The following is a 20097-nucleotide window of genomic DNA, read 5'->3' as shown; positions in this document are numbered from 1 at the left end:
CGTTACTCTGTTCTTATGAACTTAATACTCTAGATGCATGCTGGATAGCGGTCGATGTGTGGAGTAATAGTAGTAGATGCAGGCAGGAGTCGGTCTACTTGTCTCGGACGTGATGCCTATATACATGATCATACCTAGATATTCTCATAACTATGCTCAATTCTGTCAATTGCTCAACAGTAATTTGTTCACCCACCGTAATACTTATGCTCATGAGAGAAGCCACTAGTGAAACCTATGGCCCCGGGTCTATTTTCCATCATACTAATCTTCCAACAACAAGCTATTTCCATTGCCTTTTATTTTGCTTTTATTTTACTCTGCATCTTTATCATAAAAATACCAAAAATAGTATCTTATCATATCTATCAGATCTCACTCTCGTAAGTGACCGTGAAGGGATTGACAACCCCTTTATTGCGTTGGTTGCGAGGATTTATTTGTTTGTGTAGGTGCGAGGGACTTGTGCGTGGCCTCCTACTGGATTGATACCTTGGTTCTCAAAACTGAGGGAAATACTTACGCTACTTTGCTGCATCACCCTTTCCTCTTCAAGGGAAAACCAACGCAGTGCTCAAGAATTTGTCCTTGATAAACTTCTTGATTTTGATCTAGAGGAAATTTATATGTATTGTGCGGTGAATTGTATTGAAAATCTTTATATTGCCAATTACATAAAGACAAGAAAACAAATAGAAGATGAAGAGAATACTAATGAAAGGGAAGAGACTTCCCAATATCCTCCTATTATTTCTTATGATGAATCAGGTAACGAGGAGGAGCTTTCTATTCAACCAATCTCATTTATAAGGAGCTCAAACGAGAGGGTTAAACCCACACATGATGTGAAGAAGAAAAAGAAAAGACGGAGAAGCAAAGGTAAAAAGGTATCCCTCCCAAATGATGTTGCTCCTATTACTCATTGTGATGATGATAATTGCTATACTATTGGTGCTATCCATACTATTAATGATGAGAGTGATTATGCTTATAATATGAAAAGGCCCAAGCTTGGGGATGCTATGTTCGATGATAATGACAAGTTTGAGAATATATTTGTTGCAATTAATGTTTGTCCCAAGCTTGGGGATGCTATGTTTAATGAAGATGATATTTTTAGCCTCCCAAGTTTTGATGAGCAAATTTATTATGATGATAGCATGTCTTCTATTTATGATGATTATTGTGATGACACTTAAAACTTTTCATGAGTATGATTACCCCTTTTCTGAACATTACTCTTTTAATGTGGAAACAATTTATAGTATTCGAGTCTCTTATGATACTCCCACTATTCCGAATGAGAAGAATTTTGCTTATGTGGAGAGTAATAAAATTTCTATGCTTGTAGATCATGAAAAGAATGCTTTATGTGATGGTTATATTGTTGAATTTATTCATGTTGCTACTGAAAATTATTATGAGGGAGGAATATATGCTTGTAGGATTGCAATAATTTCAAGTTTCCTCTCTATGTTCTTAAAATCTTGAAGTCATGCTTGGTTTGCCTTCCTATGCTAGTTGATTATTGTTCCCATAAGTTGTTTGCTCACAAAATCCCTATGCATAGGAAGTGGTTTAGACTTAAATGTGCTAGTCATCTTCTTCATGATGCTCTATTTATGTTTCAATTCTCATCTTTTATGTGAGCATCATTGAAATCATCATGCCTAGCTAGGGGCGTTAAACAATAGCGTATGTTGGGAGGCAACCCAATTTTTATTTTTGTTCCTTGCTTTTTGTTCCTGTTTAGTAATAAATAAATCATCTAGCCTCTGGTTAGATGTGGTTTTATGTTTTAATTAGTGTTTGTGCCAATTAAGACCTATAGGATCTTCTTGGATGATAATTATTTGATCTTGCTGAAAAAGACAGAAACTTTCTGCTCATGAAAACAATTGTTAAAAATCACTAGATAGTGATAAAATACTGGTTCCAATTGCAGTAGATCAATAATAAAATTATCTAGGTCGTCCTATTTTGGCAGATTTTTCTGAATTCCAGAAGTTTGCGTTTGATACAGATTACTACAGACTGTTCTGTTTTTGACAGATTCTGTTTTCTATGTGTTGTTTGCTTATTTTGATGAATCTATGAGTAGTATCGGAGGGTATGAACCATAGAGGAGTTGTAATAGAGTAGATATTACGCCAATATGAATTTAGAATGAGTTCACAACAGTACCTAAGTGGTGATTTATTTTCTTATACTAACGGAGCTTACGAGTTTTCTGTTAAGTTTTGTGTTGTGAAGTTTTCAAGTTTTGGGTAAAGATTCGATGGACTATGGAATAAGGAGTGGCAACAGCCTAAGCTTGGGGCTTCCCAAGGCACCCCAAGATAATATTCAAGGACAACCAAGAGCCTAAGCTTGGGGATGCCCCGGATGGCATCCCCTCTTTCGTCTTCGTTCATCGGTAACTTTACTTGGAGCTATATTTTTATTCACCACATGATATGTGTTTTGCTTGGAGCATCATTTTATTTTGTTAGTATTTGCTTGCTGTTATTTATAATAATGTTTTGCATCTCTATTTTCAATAAAAATGTCAAGGATAGCCTTTACCATGATTATTTTGCAAGTATACATGTTGCTGTTTCAAAACAGAAAGTTTATCGCTGTTGCAAAAATTCCCTAGAAAAGCCAGATTATGATAAAATGTTGATTTTTTTTGCATATTAAGCTCTGATAAATTTTCTACAGTGTGGTCGAATTTCATAATGTTTGGAGTTAGGGAAGTATGATGAATCTTGCATTCTTTACAGACTGTACTGTTTTGGCAGATTGCTGTTATGTTTGCATTGTTTGCATATGTTTGCTTGTTTAATGATTCTATTTGAGGATAGTAGTATTAAATATGCAGAGGCATTTAGTATGCAATGTTGAATAATAATTTTTGTGATTTGCTATAGTAGAGAACGATAAGGTTTTTGCATTGGTTTATACTAACTTATCTCACGAGTTCTTGTTGAGTCTTGTGTGGATGAAGTTTTTGAGATTTAGTGAAACTGTAATATGAGAGGAATTAAGGAGACAGAAAAGCTCAAGCTTGGGGATGCCCAAGGCACCCCAAGATAATATTTCAAGAATTCTCAAGCATCTAATCTTGGGGATGCCCCGGTAGGCATCCCACCTATCTTCTTCAATAATTATCGGTTAGTATCGGTTGAGGCTAAGTTTTTGCTTCTTCACATGATGAGTGCTATCCTTGAAATGTCGTTTTATTTTGTTTTGCTTGCTGTTTGAATAATATACCAAGATCTGAAATTCTTAAATGAGAGAGAGTCTTCACATAGCTACATAATTATTTAACTACTCATTGATCTTCACTTATATCTTTTTGGAGTAGTTTGTCATTTACTCATGTGCTTCACTTATATCCTATGAGTAAATGGTTGAATGATTTGAATGTCATAAATCTGAAATTATATATGTTTCATATGCTTATCCCATGGGGAGTAATGACTTCACATATAAGAAGTAGAGGTGGTAAATTTATTGAAGGTTAGCAAACATTGTATTGGTCACTTGAACAATTCATGAAAGAATATTGAAGGAAGAGAGATTTCACATATAAATATACTATCTTGGACATCTTCTATGATTGTGAGCCCCATTAATTATTTTCAAACCTGAGCAAATTAGTTGAAGTTGGACAAGGAAGACAACATAATGAGTTATGCTTGGGTATATTTGTATAGAAGTTATATTGTTATGGATCCTCTAACATGTGGTGCTTGCTATTTAAAATCCTTTGATAGCCAAAATGTCTATACTAAGCGGGAATACTGCTTGTGCATCCAAATTCCTTGAACCAAGTTTCTTCCATGAGTGTCGACCATATCTACCTATATGCGGTATTTACCTGCCGTTCCAAGTAAATTTGCATGTGCCAAACTCTAAACCTTCAAATAATAATCTGTTTTGTATGCCCGAATCGCTCATGTAGTGACTAGGGGCTGTCAGTATCTTCCATGCTAGGTGGGTTATTCTCACGATGAGTGGACTCCGCTCATCATTCACGAGAAAAATGGCTGGTAACTGGGATGCCTAGTCCTATGATCAAAAGATCAAAAACAAATTCGCAAATAATTTAAACAAACTCCCCCAGGATTGTTGATAGTTGGACGGCACCCGTTGTTTCGGACAAGCCGTGGAGTGTGATAGTTGGTGGAGGGGGAGTAAAATCTTTACCTTTCTGTTTGGGAACTGCCTATAGTGTATCTAGTATGGAAGATATTGGGAACTCTTGGCCGTTATGTTGACAATGAAAGCATACCTCTCAAAATTATTTTCATCTCTGTTTTTGCTTTGAGCTCTCGCACCTCTGCAAATCCCTGCTTCCCTCTGCGAAGGGCCTATCTTTTACTTTTATGCAAGAGTCAGTAGTATTCCTTCTCATTCCAACCTACTTTTTAGTTGGCAAGCATCATGTGGTGGAGAAATATCTAAGAATATATGGCCATTCAAATATATTTGATCATGAATTATTATTGTTGACAATTATCTATATGATAAATAAGTTGGGAGGCGAAACATTAAGCCCCTGCCTTTCTCTGTGTTTGATGGATGCTATTTGTTCTAAAAATATGCTTTGAGTGGTAGCAATCATGGAAGACTATATGATAGTTGAGTATGTGGGATTTGCTAAATCAAAGCTCTTACATAGACTTGCTGAAAATAAGATGAATTGCAATTGTTTGATGACTGAGAACTTTTGTTAGTTTTCAAGAAAGTTTATGATCTATACTTTAACATGTGAATAGCTTGTTACTTGATCATGAGAAGCTTTATGATATGAGCTACTGTTATGACATATAATGATGCTAGAAAAGGTGATTGAAATTATCACTGATCAAACTTGTGCACCTGCTAGCATTCACACTTCATAAATTATTTCTTTTATCATTTACCTACTCGAGGACGAGCAGGAATTAAGCTTGGGAATGCTGATACGTCTCCAACGTATCTATAATTTATGAAGTATTCATGCTATTATATTATCTATTTTGGATGTTTATAGTCTTTACTAAACACCTTTATATTATTTTTGGGACTAACCTATTAACCGGAGGCCTAGCCCAAATTGCTGTTTTCTTGCCTATTTCAGTGTTCCGAAGAAAAGGAATATCAAACGGAGTCCAAACGGAATGAAACCTTCGGGAGAGTTATTTTTTGAATGGAACCAATCCAGGAGACTTGGAGTAGACGTCAGGGAAGCTTCGAGGAAGCCACGAGGCAGGGAGGCGCGCCCCCACCCTCGTGGGCCCCTCGTGGCTCCCCTGACCGACTTCTTTCGCCTATATATATCCATATACCCTAAAAACATCGAGGAACACAATAGATCGGGAGTTCTGCCGCCGCAAGCCTCTGTAGCCACCAAAAACCAATCGGGACCCTGTTCCGGCACCCTGCCGGAGGGGGATCCCTCACCGGTGGCCATCTTCATCATCCCGGTGCTCTCCATGACGAGGAGGGAGTAGTTCACCCTCGGGGCTGAGGGTATGTACCAGTAGCTATGTGTTTGATCTCTCTCTCTCTCTCGTGTTCTTGATTCGGCACGATCTTGATGTATCGCGAGCTTTGCTATTATAGTTGGATCTTATGATGTTTCTCCCCCTCTAATCTCTTGTAATGGATTGAGTTTTCCCTTCGAAGTTATCTTATCGGATTGAGTCTTTAAGGATTTGAGAACACTTGATGTATGTCTTTGATGTCTAGTACACAACCTTCTTCTTGTAGGCGTTGTTGGGCCTCCAAGTGCAGAGGTTTGTAGGACAGTAGCAAATTTCCCTCAAGTGGATGACCTAAGGTTTATCAATCCGTGGGAGGCGTAGGATGAAGATGGTCTATCTCAAACAACCCTGTAACCAAATAACAAAAAGTCTCTTGTGTCCCCAACACACCCAATACAATGGTAAATTGTATAGGTGCACTAGTTTGGCGAAGAGATGGTGATACAAGTGCAATATGGATGGTAGATATAGGTTTTTGTAATCTGAAAATATAAAAACAGCAAGGTAACTAATGATAAAAGTGAGCACAAACGGTATTGCAATGCTAGGAAACAAGGCCTAGGGTTCATACTTTCACTAGTGCAAGTTCTCTCAACAATAATAACATAATTGGATCATATAACTATCCCTCAACATGCAACAAAGAGTCACTCCAAAGTCACTAATAGCGGAGAACAAACGAAGAGATTATGGTAGGGTACGAAACCACCTCAAAGTTATCCTTTCTGATCGATCTATTCAAGAGTCCGTAGTAAAATAACACGTAGCTATTCTTTCCGTTCAATCTATCATAGAGTTCGTACTAGAATAACACCTTAAGACACAAATCAACCAAAACCCTGATGTCACCTAGATACTCCAATGTCACCTCAAGTATCCGTGGGTATGATTATACGATATGCATCACACAATCTCAGATTCATCTATTCAACTAACACAAAGTACTTCAAAGAGTGCCCCAAAGTTTCTACCGGAGAGTCAAGACGAAAACGTGCGCCAACCCCTATGCATAGGTTCATGGGCGGAACCCGCAAGTTGATCACCAAAACATACATCAAGTGGATCACGTGATATCCCATTGTCACCACAGATAAGCACGGCAAGACATACATCAAGTGTTCTCAAATCCTTAAAGACTCGATCCGATAAGATAACTTCAAAGGGAAAACTGAATCCATTACAAGAGAGTAGAGGGGAAGAAACATCATAAGATCCAACTATAATAGCAAAGCTCGCGATACATCAAGATCGTGCCGAATCAAGAACACGAGAGACAGAGATCAAACACATAGCTACTGGTACATACCCTCAGCCTCGAGGGTGAACTACTCCCTCCTCGTCATGGAGAGCGCCGGGATGATGAAGATGGCCACCGGTGAGGGATCCCCCTCCGGCAGGGTGCCGGAACAGGGTCCCGATTGGTTTTTGGTGGCTGCAGAGGCTTGCGGCGGCGGAACTCCCGATCTCTTGTGTTCCCCAAAGTTTTAATGGTATATGGATATATATAGGCGGAAGAAATACATCAGGGGAGCCACGAGGGGCCCACGAGGGTGGAGGGCGCACCCAGGGGGGTGGGCGCCCCCCTGCCTCGTGCCTTCCTCGTTGCTTCCCTTACGTATACTCCAAGTCTTCTGGATTGCTTCTGTTCCAAAAATAACTTTCCCGAAGGTTTCATTCCGTTTGGACTCCGTTTGATATTCCTTTTCTGTGAAACACTGAAACAAGGGAAAAAAACAGAAACTGGCACTGGGCTTTGGGTTAGTAGGTTAGTCCCAAAAATAATATAAAAGTGCATAGTAAAGCCCATTAAACATCCAAGATGGATAATATAATAGCATGAATACTTCATAAATTATAGATACGTTGGAGACGTATCAGCATCCCCAAGCTTAATTCCTGCTCGCCCTCGAGTAGGTAAATGATAAAAGAAAGAATTTATGAAGTGTGAATGCTAGCAGGTGCACAAGTTTGATCAATGATAATTTCAATCACCTTTTCTAGCATCATTATATATCATAACAGTAGCTCATCTCATAAAGCTTCTCATGATCAAGTAACAAGCTATTCACATGTTAAAGTATAGATCATAAACTTTCTTGAAAACTAACAAACCGTGTTATCAGTCATCAAACAATTACAATTCATCTTATTTTCAGGAAGAGTCTATGTGAGAGCTTTGATTTAGCAAACTCCACATACTCAACTATCATTTAGTCTTTCACAATTGCTAACACTCACGCGATATTTATGCGTTCAAAGTTTTAATCAGACACAGAGAAAGATAGGGGCTTATAGATTCGACTCCCAACCTTTTACCTCAAGGGTAATGTCAACAATAATAGTTCATGATGCCTTACATCCAATTGGATATATATATATATAGTGATACTATTCATCACCCAGGGTGCAGAATAAGTTATTATTCACCCGAGGTAATCTTACGATCACTTCATATTTAAATTACATTTGGAATTCAAATATTTACATTCATATTGATTCAGTACGTAAAATTTGGCACAAGAAAATAAAAATATAGGTCATAAGACAAGAAAAATTACAGTTTATGTATAGTTTACACTGTATTTTTACGTTTGTAATTTTACATAACATAAAATATTTTTTATGGCGATTATATATTTTCTTACGGTCTATTTTTACGTTGAAAATAAAACAAAATTTATGAAACGTAAAATTACGGTGCATTCATGGTGAAGGATCCTCCCTCCGGCAGGATGCCGGAACAGGGTCCCGATTGGTTTTTGGTGGCTACAGAGGCATGCGTCGGCGGAACTCCCGATCTCTTGTGTTCCCCGAAGTTTTTAGGGTATATGGATATATATAGGTGGAAGAAATACATCAGGGAGCCACGAGGGGCCCAAGAGGGTGGAGGGCGCGCCCAGGGGGGTGGGCGCGCCCCCTGCCTCGTGCCTTCCTCGTTGCTTCCCTTACGTATACTCCAAGTCTTCTGGATGCTTCCGTTCCAAAAATAACTTTCCCGAAGGTTTCATTCCGTTTGGACTCCGTTTGATATTCCTTTTCTGCGAAACACTGAAACAAGGAAAAAAACAGAAACTGGCACTGGGCTCTGGGTTAATAGGTTAGTCCCAAAAATAATATAAAAGTGCATAGGAAAGCCCATTAAACATCCAAGATGGATAATATAATAACATGAATACTTCATAAATTATAGATACGTTGGAGACGTATCAGTCTTGCATGTGCTTATTTGTGGTGACAATGGGATATTCACGTGATACACTTGATGTATGTTTTGGTGATCAACTTGCGGGTTCCATAACATTGTGAACTTATGCATAGGGGTTGGCACACGTTTTCGTCTTGAATCTCCGATAGAAACTTTGGGGCACTTTTTGAAGTACTTTGTGTTGGTTTGAATAGATGAATCTGAGATTGTGTGATGCATATCGTATAATCATACCCACAGATACTTGAGGTGACATTGGAGTATCTAGGTGACATTAGGGTTTTGGTTGATATGTGTCTTAAGGTGTTATTCTAGTACGAACTCTTGAATAGATGGATCCGAAAGAATAACTTTGAGGTGGTTTCGTACCCTACAATAATCTCTTCGTTTGTTCTCCGCTATTAGTGACTTTGGAGTGACTCTTTGTTGCATGTTGAGGGATAGTTATATGATCCAATTATGTTATTATTGTTGAGAGAACTTGCACTAGTGAAAGTATGAACCTAGGCCTTGTTTCAATGCATTGCATTACCGTTTGTGCTCACTTTTATCATTAGTTACCTTGCTGTTTTTATATTTTTAGATTACAAAAAACCTATATCTACCATCCATATTGCACTTGTATCACCATCTCTTCGCCGAACTAGTGCACCTATACAATTTACCATTGTATTGGGTGTGTTGGGGACACAAGAGACTCTTTGTTATTTGGTTGCAGGGTTGTTTGAGAGACCATCTTTATCCTACGCCTCCCACGGATTGATAAATCTTAGGTCATCCACTTGAGGGAAATTTGCTACTGTCCTACAAACCTCTGCACTTGGAGGCCCAACAACATCTACAAGAAGAAGGTTGCGTAGTAGACATCAAGCGCTTTCATGACATCTTTGCCCTTGTTCTGTAGCCCGAAAATGTCAAACACATCTTCAGTGCGCAATGATATCGCACCATTTTTTGATGGCATAATGAACTTTTTTCTGTCCAAGGCATATGATCTAATTATGAATTTCAGCAGACATTTTCGCATGAGCACACTAGGAATCATCAACATTTTTTCCAGTCTAGTGCTTGCAAAACGCTTCTTCTGCCTAGAGTTAAGTCTGCTGACCAACAAACACCACTTCTCAACACAACAATATATCTCTCCGTACTCCTCCATCACTACGAATATAAGCATCAAAATATTAGCTACTTTATATGGGTACATGGTAAACATGATGGATGGACAGTGCGTGTGGAAAATGTTTTACCACATGCCATGGGATCGGGGCCGGCCGTGAGGGATGACGGCGCGCCGGGGAACGGCGGACGGCGACGTTTGAGACGGCGGACACCGGCGTCACAAATGGTGCACTGGGGAACGGCGGCATGCGGGATGGGGGCAGGGTCCGGGCGTCTGCGTGAGGGGTGGCATTGGGGGCAGATGGCGTCCAGGGGCGTCGGCGTCTGGGGCGAAGGCGTTACGTGGCGACGGGGGCGTCGGCCGCAGATGGCGTCGGTGGCGGCGTCGGCCGCAGATGGCGTCAGGGGCGGCGGTCGCAGATGGCTAGGGTTCGGCGGCGTGGAGTGGCGATCGTGGAGGCGGCAAGGAGTAGGGATTTGACCCCTGATGGACATGCTTGTATACGCCGCGCCCATCTATTAAGTACGCGGGTGGATGAGGGTCGGGCGGGCGGCGCCATGCATTTTAATCCCACCTCGGCCGCGGAAGAACGCCCCGACCGGCTTAAATAGTCGCATCTGTTAACCCATGCATGGTCATATTTAACAATGTGATTTGACTTTACTCAACTGTTCGGGCAGTGCACTGTCCGGGTACTGCCAGTGCCAGGGTAGTTGTGTAAAGTCACATCACATTATTAAATATGTTTTCTTATTTTTTCATATAATTTCGCCAATTCGTGTATATTTTTTTAACCTCAGACGAAAGACGTGACGCGACTACGGTTTTTTACTCCGCCAAATGGCCCGAAACGTTTTCCACACGTTTGGCATTGCCACCGACAGCACTCACGCCAACTTGCATATTTTTTCCGACGCTCGATGCATTTCCTAGAATTTTCCCGGCGAAAAAGCCCTAAAACACTGCCTGGACGTGACGCGACGTTCGTTTTGTGTCCGATTTTGTTCCAACCTTGCGTGGGGGCCGACGTTGGCCGTGCCCACATGTATGCACACTCTGGTGCAATTACATGCATGCGATCACGTAGCCCTGGCCCCAGTGCAACAAGCTCCGTTTTGGTCTGTCAGAAGGGGGTTCCCAACTACATTTTTTTACTCCGACAAATGGCCCGAAACTTTTTCCACACGTTGGCATTGCCGTCGACAGCACCCACGCTAGCTTGCATATTTTTCCGACGCTCAATGCATTTTCTAGGATTTTCCCAGCGAAAAAGACCTAAAACACTGCTCAGACATGACGCGACGTTCGTTTTGTGTCCGTTTTCATTCCAACCTTGCGTGGGGGCCTATGTTGGCCGTGCCCACATGTGTGCACACTCTGGTGCAATTGCATGCATGCGATCATGTAGCCCCAGTGCAACAAGCTCCGTTTCGGTCTTCCCAACTACATTTTTTTTTACTCCGCCAAATGGCCCGAAACTTTTTCCACACGTTGGCATCACCGTCGACAGCACCCACGCCAACTTGCATATTTTCCCGACACTCGATGCATTTCCTAGGATTTTCCCGCTGAAAAAGCCATAAAACATTGCCCGGACGTGACATGACGCGACGTTCGTTTTGTGTCCGTTTTCGTTCCAACCTTGCGTGGGGGCCTACGTTGGCTGTGCCCACATGTATGCACACTCTGCTGCAATTGCCTGCATGTGATCACGTAGCCCCAGTGCAACAAGCTCCCAACAACGTTTTTTTACTCCGCCAAACGGCCCGAAACTTTTTTCACACGTTGGCATCACTGTCGATAGTACCCACGTCAACTTGCATATTTTTTCGACGCTCGATGCATTTCCTAGGATTTTCCCAGTGAAAAAGCCCTAAAACACTGCCCGGACGTGACGTGACGTGTGTTCGGTGTCTAATTTCGTGCATATCTTGCGTGGGGGCCTACATTGGGCATACACACACCCTCGCAAAAAATGGTTTCATTTCATGCATGCAATCACGCACCCCTAGTGCAACCAGCATCGTTCCAGTGTGCCGGTCGGGCTACTCTCAAAGACGTTTTTTTTCACCTCGACCGAACGACCCCCAACTTTTTCAATGTACTCCAAGCACCATCGGGAGCACGCACGACAATTTTCATTATTTTTTGACGTCCGATGCATTTTCTAGGGTTTTTCGGGCGAAAATACCCTAAAACAATGCCCGAACGTGACGCGACGTGCGTTCGGTGTCCAATTTCGTTCATACCTTGCGTGGGGGCCTACATTGGGCATGCACACACCCTCACAAAAAATGGTTTCATTTCATGCATGCGATCACGCACCCCTAGTGCAACCAGCACCGTTCCGGTGTGCCGGTCGGCCTACTCTCAAAGACGTTTTTTTCATCTCGATTGAATGACCCCCAACTTTTTCCACGTACTCCAGGCACCATCGGGAGCACGCACGACAATTTTCATTATTTTTTGACGTCCGATGGATTTGCTAGGGTTTTTCGGGGGAAAATAACCTAAAACACTGCCCGGACGTGACGCGACGTGCGTTTGGTGTCCGATTTCGTCCATATCTTGCGTGGGGGCCTACATTGGGCATGCACACACCCTCGCAAAAAATGGTTTCATTTCATGCATGCGATCACGCACCCCTAGTGCAACCAGCACCGTTCCGGTGTGCCGGTCGGGCTACTCTCAAAGACGTTTTTTTTTCATCTCGACCGAACGACCCCCAACTTTGTCCACGTACTCCAGGCACCATCGGGAGCACGCACGACAATTTTCGTTATTTTTTTTATGTCCGATGCATTTTCTAGGGTTTTTCGGCCGAAAATACCCTAAAACGTTGCCCGGACGTGACGCGACGTGCGTTTGGTGTCCGATTTCGTTCATATCTTGCGTGGAGGCATGCACACACCCTCGCAAAAAATGATTTCATTTCATGCATGCGATCACGCACCCCTAGTGCAATTAGCACCGTTCCGGTGTGCCGGTCGGGCTACTCTTAAAGATGTTTTTTTTCACCTCGACCGAATGACCCCCAACTTTTTCAACGTACTCCAGGCACCATAGGGAGCACGCACGACAATTTTCTTTTATTTTTTTACATCCGACGCATAAAGTTTTCCACACATTTGGATCTGCTGATATGGCTAATCTCGCATAAAGTTTTTCATTTGCTCGATGAAATTTAACGTACGCCATTCCTCTATGACGGAATGGTCCGTTTGGACAGACATTTCTTTTTTTAACATCCGTTCAAGGATTTTTTTCGTTTATCACATATTAAAATTCATAAAAAATAAAAGCACACATGTCTTTTTGATTCAAACATTTCAAATTCCATTCATATTTTTAGGATATTTTACATAAACTTGAACGAAATTTAAAATTAAACATAAAAAACAACCTAAACAAACTACTCCTCCATGGAAAGGTCGATGACCTCCACCATGCCGCCGTCGCCTCCGTCATCATCGTCGCTACCGTCGTCATCGTCGTCGCTCTGCTCCGCCGCGACCGCCGCCTCAACAGCCGCCAAGGCCGCCGCCTGCTCCTTGGCCTCCCGCGCCGCCGCCGCGGCGGCTTCTTTCGCTAACCGCGCCAGGGCCACGAGCAGCCCGGGCGTGTCCTCCGGGTCGCCATCCTGTTGGAGCGTCGCCTGCTCCGGCGGGGTCACGGCCTCGGCCGGGGCCGGTGGGGCAGGGGTAGGAGGCGGGGCGCGCCTGCGCGGGCGGGAGGGCCCGGCTTCGCCGGTGATGTCGCCGACGGGGAGCCCACGGGGGGGCGCGCTTGAAGGCACCGATCACATCGTTGAAGCGCTTGCCCCTCCAAAATCGGTGGCGGTTCCTCCGGTTGAACCTCTAACCGGGGTGCGCGCTCAGCTCGGCGTTCGTCGCCGGCGGGCCCTGCATGGGGTAGCCGTCGGTGGAGATCCTCCACGGCCGCGGCACCTTCGCCGCCGGCGGCATGAGCAGGCCGAACCAGAAGAGATCCTCCGTCTGCCCTAGTGTCAGGCGCGAAGGCCAGACGCCGCCCGGTGCCGCGCCATCGCTGTTCGAGTCGCTCGACGCCATTTTGCAGGCCGGTGGAGAGGACGCCGCGGTGGGGGGCGAGAGAAGGGAGAGGTGGACGGGCGGTGTGGACGACGGGCGGTGTTGGCAGGGCGGGGCGAGCGGGGTAGATCTTATAGCCGGTGGGCGCGGGGCGGGTGCGGGGCGGGGCATTGATCACGACAGGTGAGAGGCGCGGCAGGCGAGGAGCTGGCCGGCGGTGGCGTGCGGCAGGCGGGGAGCCGGCAGGCGGCGGCGTGCGGCAAGCGCAGCCCCGGCAGGCGGTGGCGTGCGACAGGCGCGGTCGGGGGCGACGGGACGGGGCGGCGCGTGGCAGACGATGCGCGGCAGCAGCGTTGACTGCGTGGTTGCCGCGTTGATCGCGGGCGGGCGGCGCGACCACGTCTGCATGCGCGTGCGGGACGGTTGAACTTTTTTTTGGTGGGCGGGACCTGTATTCGTATACGTATATGCTCAGGCATTTTTTTTTGCTGGCGGGCGGGCGGACTCCTTTTCAGAAAATGCCCATCGCGCCCTCTGTTATGAAGAGGTATTGGACAATCTTGACCGTCCTTGTATTAGAGGAGGTCTACCGAAGCGAAAGTGTTAAAGATAAGTTTCTATGTTCATCTCCGTGCCATATTGCTACGTGCACCAATGCATTTGTATGATACCTGTGGGTATGTTTGAGCTTTGGTACCTTTCGGGATCATGTGTTATCTTTCTGAATTTTGACCATTCAAATTTTGAACGCTACCGGTAGTACCAAAGGATTGTTCTCTGACACTTTCAGGCCAGTTGAGTTTTCCAGAGCAAATAAATTTATGTTGTCTCTGTAAATACTCTCTCATCCTGTAGAATTGTCGTGAGCTGATTTGAGACTTCGTGAATGATTTTATAGAGCATAGAGAGCAGAACCTTGTATATTTGAAGGCCAAACCCTCCCATTCTTGAACCTATCTTTGTGCTCAGTTTCTTTCTGCTTCAAGCCTATCTCATGAGAGAGAGATTCTATGAGTTCTTGAGAGAGTTTGATTGAAAATCTTTTAAGAAGTTCATCCATGTGACTTTGCTTTGCTTCTCACTCTTGCAGGGTGTGCGCCTCTAAATGATGAACCTTCAAGTGTAGTGAAAGAATTAAGAGTTTGGACAAAGGCACGGAGATCGTCTTTTTCGTGCAAGACCAACCCGGAATGAGGTCTTGACCTTTGTTGTATCAAGCCATGGTGAAATCGGTGGGCGTGTGCTTTGTGGGTGACATTTGTCTCTAAATCTACTTTCATCGATCTAAGGTTGCACAAACGCAGAGTAATCATGCTTGTCGTTTTCTTAAACAGCCGAGTAGATGAACACAAGGAATACGGATTGAGGTCAAGGCTATATTAGATAAAGGATCCGCTAGAGCGACATAAACCCTAGAAAATTAGGTCGATCTAACAAAAACATATGCTTCTTTAGGTAAAAAAATAATATATCTACATTTTTCTAAGACAATTTTGTGAAGCTTTTATTCATTCGTCACAATGTTCACGTGGAGAAACATATCTACCTTGAAAGTTAGTTTTTTGTTTGAGGTATACATTTTTTAGACAATTGTTTGAGGTAATTGAAAATTAGGTTGGCTGACTCAACCATCCCTCGAACTCAGTAGGCCGCCCGTCCTTGTCCGGCTGGACTGCAACCTGCGGCCCATAGAGGATAAGACGCTAGCAAACAAGGCCGGCGTCGAGCGTCAGCATTTCCCCACCAGTAGCCACCGCGGAGCAGCCCACCCACCCACCACACAACAGCCAGCCGCTGCCGCTGCCGCCCTCGGTGCCCCCGGCGGCCATGGCGATGGAGTCCCTTGGCGTGCTGCTGCTGCACCCCATGAACGCCTACCTGGAGCAGGAGCTCGACAGCCGCTTCCGCCTCTTCCGCTTCTGGGACTCCCCTCCCGACGGCCGCGCCGAGTTCCTCCGCGCCAACTCCTCCGCCATCCGCGCCGTCGTCGGCAACGCCGGCTACAACGCTGACGCCGCGCTCATCGACGCGCTGCCGTCGCTCGAGATCGTCGCCTCCTTCTCCGTGGGGATCGACCGCGTCGACCTCCCCAAGTGCCGCGAGCGCGGGATCCGCGTCACCAACACCCCCGACGTCCTCACCGACGACGTCGCCGACCTCGCCGTCGGCCTCGCCATCGCCGCGCTGAGGAAGATCCCGCAGGCCGACCGCTACGTGCGCGCCGGCCTTTGGAAGGCCAAGGGGGACTACACACTCACCACGCGGGTTGGTTTCCGATGCTTGCCAGTTGACTTCCGTTCGATTTTTTCAGTCCAATAGTTCAGTGGCAGTGCGTTCTTTGTTTCACGATACTTTTATCTTTAGTTTAATCGCAAACTGTGTACATTTGGTATCGTTTCAGTCAAAATGAATATGGCAATAACTTTGTTGGGAAATGAACTATATAACATACTGTAGGTTACATAGCAGTTCAGGGAACATGAATGCACGGAAGGAAAATAGGCAATAAAGAGGTTAAATTGGAGAACAAAATCTAGGTGGTAGAAAGGAGAAACAGTTGAACTTTATTGGATCCTTGTCAGTTTTTTTTGGTACATCATTGGTTATCTTCGTAAAATCTTGTTGGTAGTTAGTAACTTAGTACATTTGACTCTCTCTTTTATGCCATGTGAGTCATATCATTTGAGGAAGCAGTGGTTCGAAGGCATTTGCAGTAGCTTAGGTTGCAATCTATGACAGTCTCTTAATGAACTGCTCAGCCCTGATGGATTTGTTTTGGCAGTAAAATGCGTCCTGTTTGATCAAAATTTAGATTACCTGACTGTAAAATGTTGACCTTCTTCATTGCTGATTCAAGCTGTATGCTGGTGTCTGAAAACTGAAATATAAGATGTAGAGACATAGTTATAGTGCTGTAGCTGCAGGGATTTTCTAGAAATCTAGTGAGCATTGTGATTTAGGACGGCTCACATATGGTGATGTGGTTCCTATCTTCTCTTCTTTAATATCAACTTCTTACTGGGTTAAGGATTTTTTTGGTTCTTCTTTCGACATATTCACTGGGCTCTGGAGGTTTTATGTTGTTGCATAGCTCCATATTGAATCGTATTAATACCAAGGCTGATGGATGATCAGAAAACGTTGGAAACCATGATTTGTTTCTCCCTGACCATTGCTTCGTAGTAGCACAAATAGGATTCTTATAGCAACCATGGATGATGAGTCTCATGACTAGTCGCGAGACTAGTCTAGTAGTCTCAATTTGATTGTCAACTAGCTTCTTCGTGTAGACTAGCTTGTTGAATTGAGCGGTGGAGTGACTAGTCTTCGACTAGTCTAGGTTTTTGAGTCGATCGACTCAATTTGGGTGGATCAGGTTTTTAGGGGAATTTGGGAGGGATGAGTGAGCAGTTGATTATTTCATCCACTTCCTGATGAAATAGCTATTGCAATTGGCAGAGCCTCAGGTTCTTCATCCACTTCCCATGCATTCAATTTTTATTGTATATACGGTACTAGGTGTTAGTACTTGAGTACTGTAAGTTGAGTACTATGGTACCATGTCGATTAGTCCAGCATTAGCCTAGACTAGTCATGATTAGTCTATGAGTCTCAACCTTGGCTCGACTCGTCGACTTGTAATTCTTGATATCCGTCGACTTGTAATTCTAGATAACAACATGTTTTGTCATGTTCTCCATTGTTTTATGGCTAAGTAAGTATTTATGCATCATACCAACCAAGGGTTCCATGATAATACCCACCAGAACTTTTCATGAACTGTATGGTGCAATATGCTCCTGTCACCGTGCCATTTTCCTGCTCCCTTAAAACATTGAAGGACATCTTCAGTGTGAGTGGAATCCTGTTAAACAATGCAACACATTCAGGTGCACTTTTGGCTGCGCGCATCAATGGATGTGGAGGCTGGGGGTAGCACCTGCATTTGAAAAGCAAAAGAGTTCAGATGCAGCTATCTCAAGGGGAGAATGTCCTTTGCAAGATTGATCTGCTACAGATTATAATGATGAGATATCAGCGTAACGACTGTCCTATGAAAGCATGAAATGGCTGACGATGCTGGCTATTGTTTTGTGGTAGATATAAAGGTTGGGGGTGCATGTGATCCTAATAGTAGATTTGGTTTCCCCAAAGAACAAAAGATAACCGACTCTCGCTACTTTTCTGCAGTTCAGTGGTAAAAGAGTTGCCATTCTTGGGCTTGGCAGGATAGGCTTAGCCATAGCAAAAAGAGCTGAAGCATTTGGTTGCTCAATCAGTTATCATTCAAGATCAGAGAAGCCATTTCCAAACTACAAGTTCTTTACAAATGTTGTTGACCTGGCAGCCAATTGTGACGTGCTTATTGTAGCATGTTCGCTTAATGCCGAGACACATCACATGGTCAATCGTAAGGTCATGGATGCGTTAGGACCGGATGGTGTGCTCATAAACATTGGGCGTGGAGCACTTGTGGATGAACCTGAGCTTGTGTCTGCTCTTCTTGAGAAACGCCTTGGCGCAGCAGGCCTTGATGTGTTTGAGCATGAGCCCTTTGCTGCGGAGCAACTTTTCAGCTTAGATAATGTTGTTTTGGTCCCTCATGTAGGAAGTGATACCGAAGAAACATGCAAGGCAATGGCTGATCTGGTTCTAAAGAATTTAGAGGCACATGCTCTTAATAAGCCCTTACTCACCCCAGTGCCCTGATTGTTGTTGGGGTGCCCAGATGTTAGCAGTTTGTAATCCAAACTCTTGAGTTTTTTTTTTATGTCTAGTTTATCAACCCAGCAACATCTGGCTGGTTATTGTTTTTGAAAGACATCAATGTGATGGCTGTTATGCAATCAACAACCTTGATAAATAAGAGCATCAGTTCCAAAGGTTTACAGTTCCATATATTTACAGAGATATTTGCATCTGTCCCTCTTCACTTGCTGGTACCTTTCTGTGTGGTCGGGTTATGCAATCTCGTCATTTCGTTTTGAATCCTTTCTTATATTTCCTTGTTTACGCAGATAGAACATTTGTGGCTCCTTTTACTCATAGGTTTTGTTTTATCCTTTTTGCAGTTCAGTGGCAAAAGAGTAGGCATCATCGGGCTGGGCAGGATAGGGCTTGCCATTGCCACCCGAGTGGAGGCCTTCGATTGCCCAGTCAACTACTACCAGAGAACAAAGAAAGACTGCCCCAGCTACACCTATTACCCTAGCGTGGTAGAACTGGCCGCAAACAGCGACATCCTCGTGGTGGCCTGCCCGCTGAACGAGCAGACCCGGCACATCGTCAACCGCGAGGTGATTGAGGCGCTGGGGCCCAAGGGCCTGCTCATCAACATCGGGCGCGGCCCTCACGTCGACGAGCCCGAGCTGGTCTCCGCGCTCGTCGAGGGGCGCCTCGGCGGGGCGGGCCTCGACGTGTTTGAGGACGAGCCCAACGTGCCCGAGGCGCTGTTCGCGCTCGACAACGTCGTGCTGGTGCCCCACGTGGGGAGCGGGACGCACGAGACGCGCCAGGCCATGGCGGACCTGGTCCTGGGCAACCTGGAGGCGCATGTTCTGAAGAAGCCGCTGCTGACTCCGGTTGTCTGATGATGATCATGATAGGGCGTGGTGTGTTGTATATGAAGAAGCACTACGAAGATGTTTTCTGTTTCAGGATCAGATTCAAACGTGTTTTGTTTTCGATCGGTAAACATTCGACGAGAAAGAAAGGTCAATAAGTTTGATTTCTTACTGGGATGCCGATGCCGATGCCAATGCCTTGCATTCGGGCTTGAGTGGCTATATTGTGTGGATGTCGATGCCATGCTGTGCATAGTATGCCCGGTTCCTTGGTCGAGGAAATGCAGCAGCGTATCATCATGGCCGCTCAATGGATGAGCATTGAACGCGCGCGCACAGGATAGTTCACGATGGCCCGAGTGAGGAGTACCCATTTCACATTTTAGGATCCGGCAGTACTGTGGTATCCTCACTGAGGTGTCCGATCTACACCGTCTGATCCTTCGACAGGTCGCGATCCCCTACCGGCCGACACGCGTGAATGCTTGATGGACTGCACTGCACGAAGGATGGATCCCCATTATTAAGATGTAGCTGCGGCAGATGGACCGACTGGGCGGTTGGGCACGTCGCGAGAGCCAAGAACATACGTACGTACATACATACAATGATCCTTGAGCGGCGGTACATGACATCGTTT

At 44.6% G+C, this 20097-nt stretch overlaps 2 protein-coding genes across 2 annotated transcripts; one reads left to right on the top strand and one right to left on the bottom strand.

The window, feature by feature from the left end:
* Nucleotides 1–15622: 15622 nt before the first annotated feature.
* On the top strand, nt 15623–18790 carry LOC123077863 (glyoxylate/hydroxypyruvate/pyruvate reductase 2KGR). Its single transcript, XM_044500196.1, has 2 exons — nt 15623–16158; nt 18085–18790. Exons 1-2 carry the CDS (start codon nt 15721–15723, stop codon nt 18601–18603), a joined length of 957 nt encoding a protein of 318 aa, XP_044356131.1. The 5' UTR covers nt 15623–15720; the 3' UTR covers nt 18604–18790.
* Nucleotides 18791–18950: 160 nt separating this feature from the next.
* Nucleotides 18951–19575, bottom strand: LOC123076193 (uncharacterized). The gene has a single exon (XM_044498577.1). It carries the CDS (start codon nt 19446–19448, stop codon nt 18951–18953), a length of 498 nt encoding a protein of 165 aa, XP_044354512.1. The 5' UTR covers nt 19449–19575.
* Between the last annotated feature and the right edge of the window lie 522 nt (nt 19576–20097).

This window comes from Triticum aestivum, chromosome 3D, assembly GCF_018294505.1.
Source record: "Triticum aestivum cultivar Chinese Spring chromosome 3D, IWGSC CS RefSeq v2.1, whole genome shotgun sequence".
NCBI lineage: Eukaryota > Viridiplantae > Streptophyta > Magnoliopsida > Poales > Poaceae > Triticum > Triticum aestivum.
This window is presented reverse-complemented; position numbering and strand designations above follow the sequence as displayed.

Bases quoted from the DNA above. Each gene is read 5' to 3' on its own strand.
- LOC123077863 (XM_044500196.1), top strand. From the start codon at position 15,721: ATGGCGATGGAGTCCCTTGGCGTGCTGCTGCTGCACCCCATGAACGCC. The intron at 16,159-18,084 runs GTTGGTTTCCGA...ACTTTTCTGCAG, and splicing joins ACTACACACTCACCACGCGG to TTCAGTGGTAAAAGAGTTGC.
- LOC123076193 (XM_044498577.1), bottom strand. From the start codon at position 19,448: ATGCGCCTCCAGGTTGCCCAGGACCAGGTCCGCCATGGCCTGGCGCGT.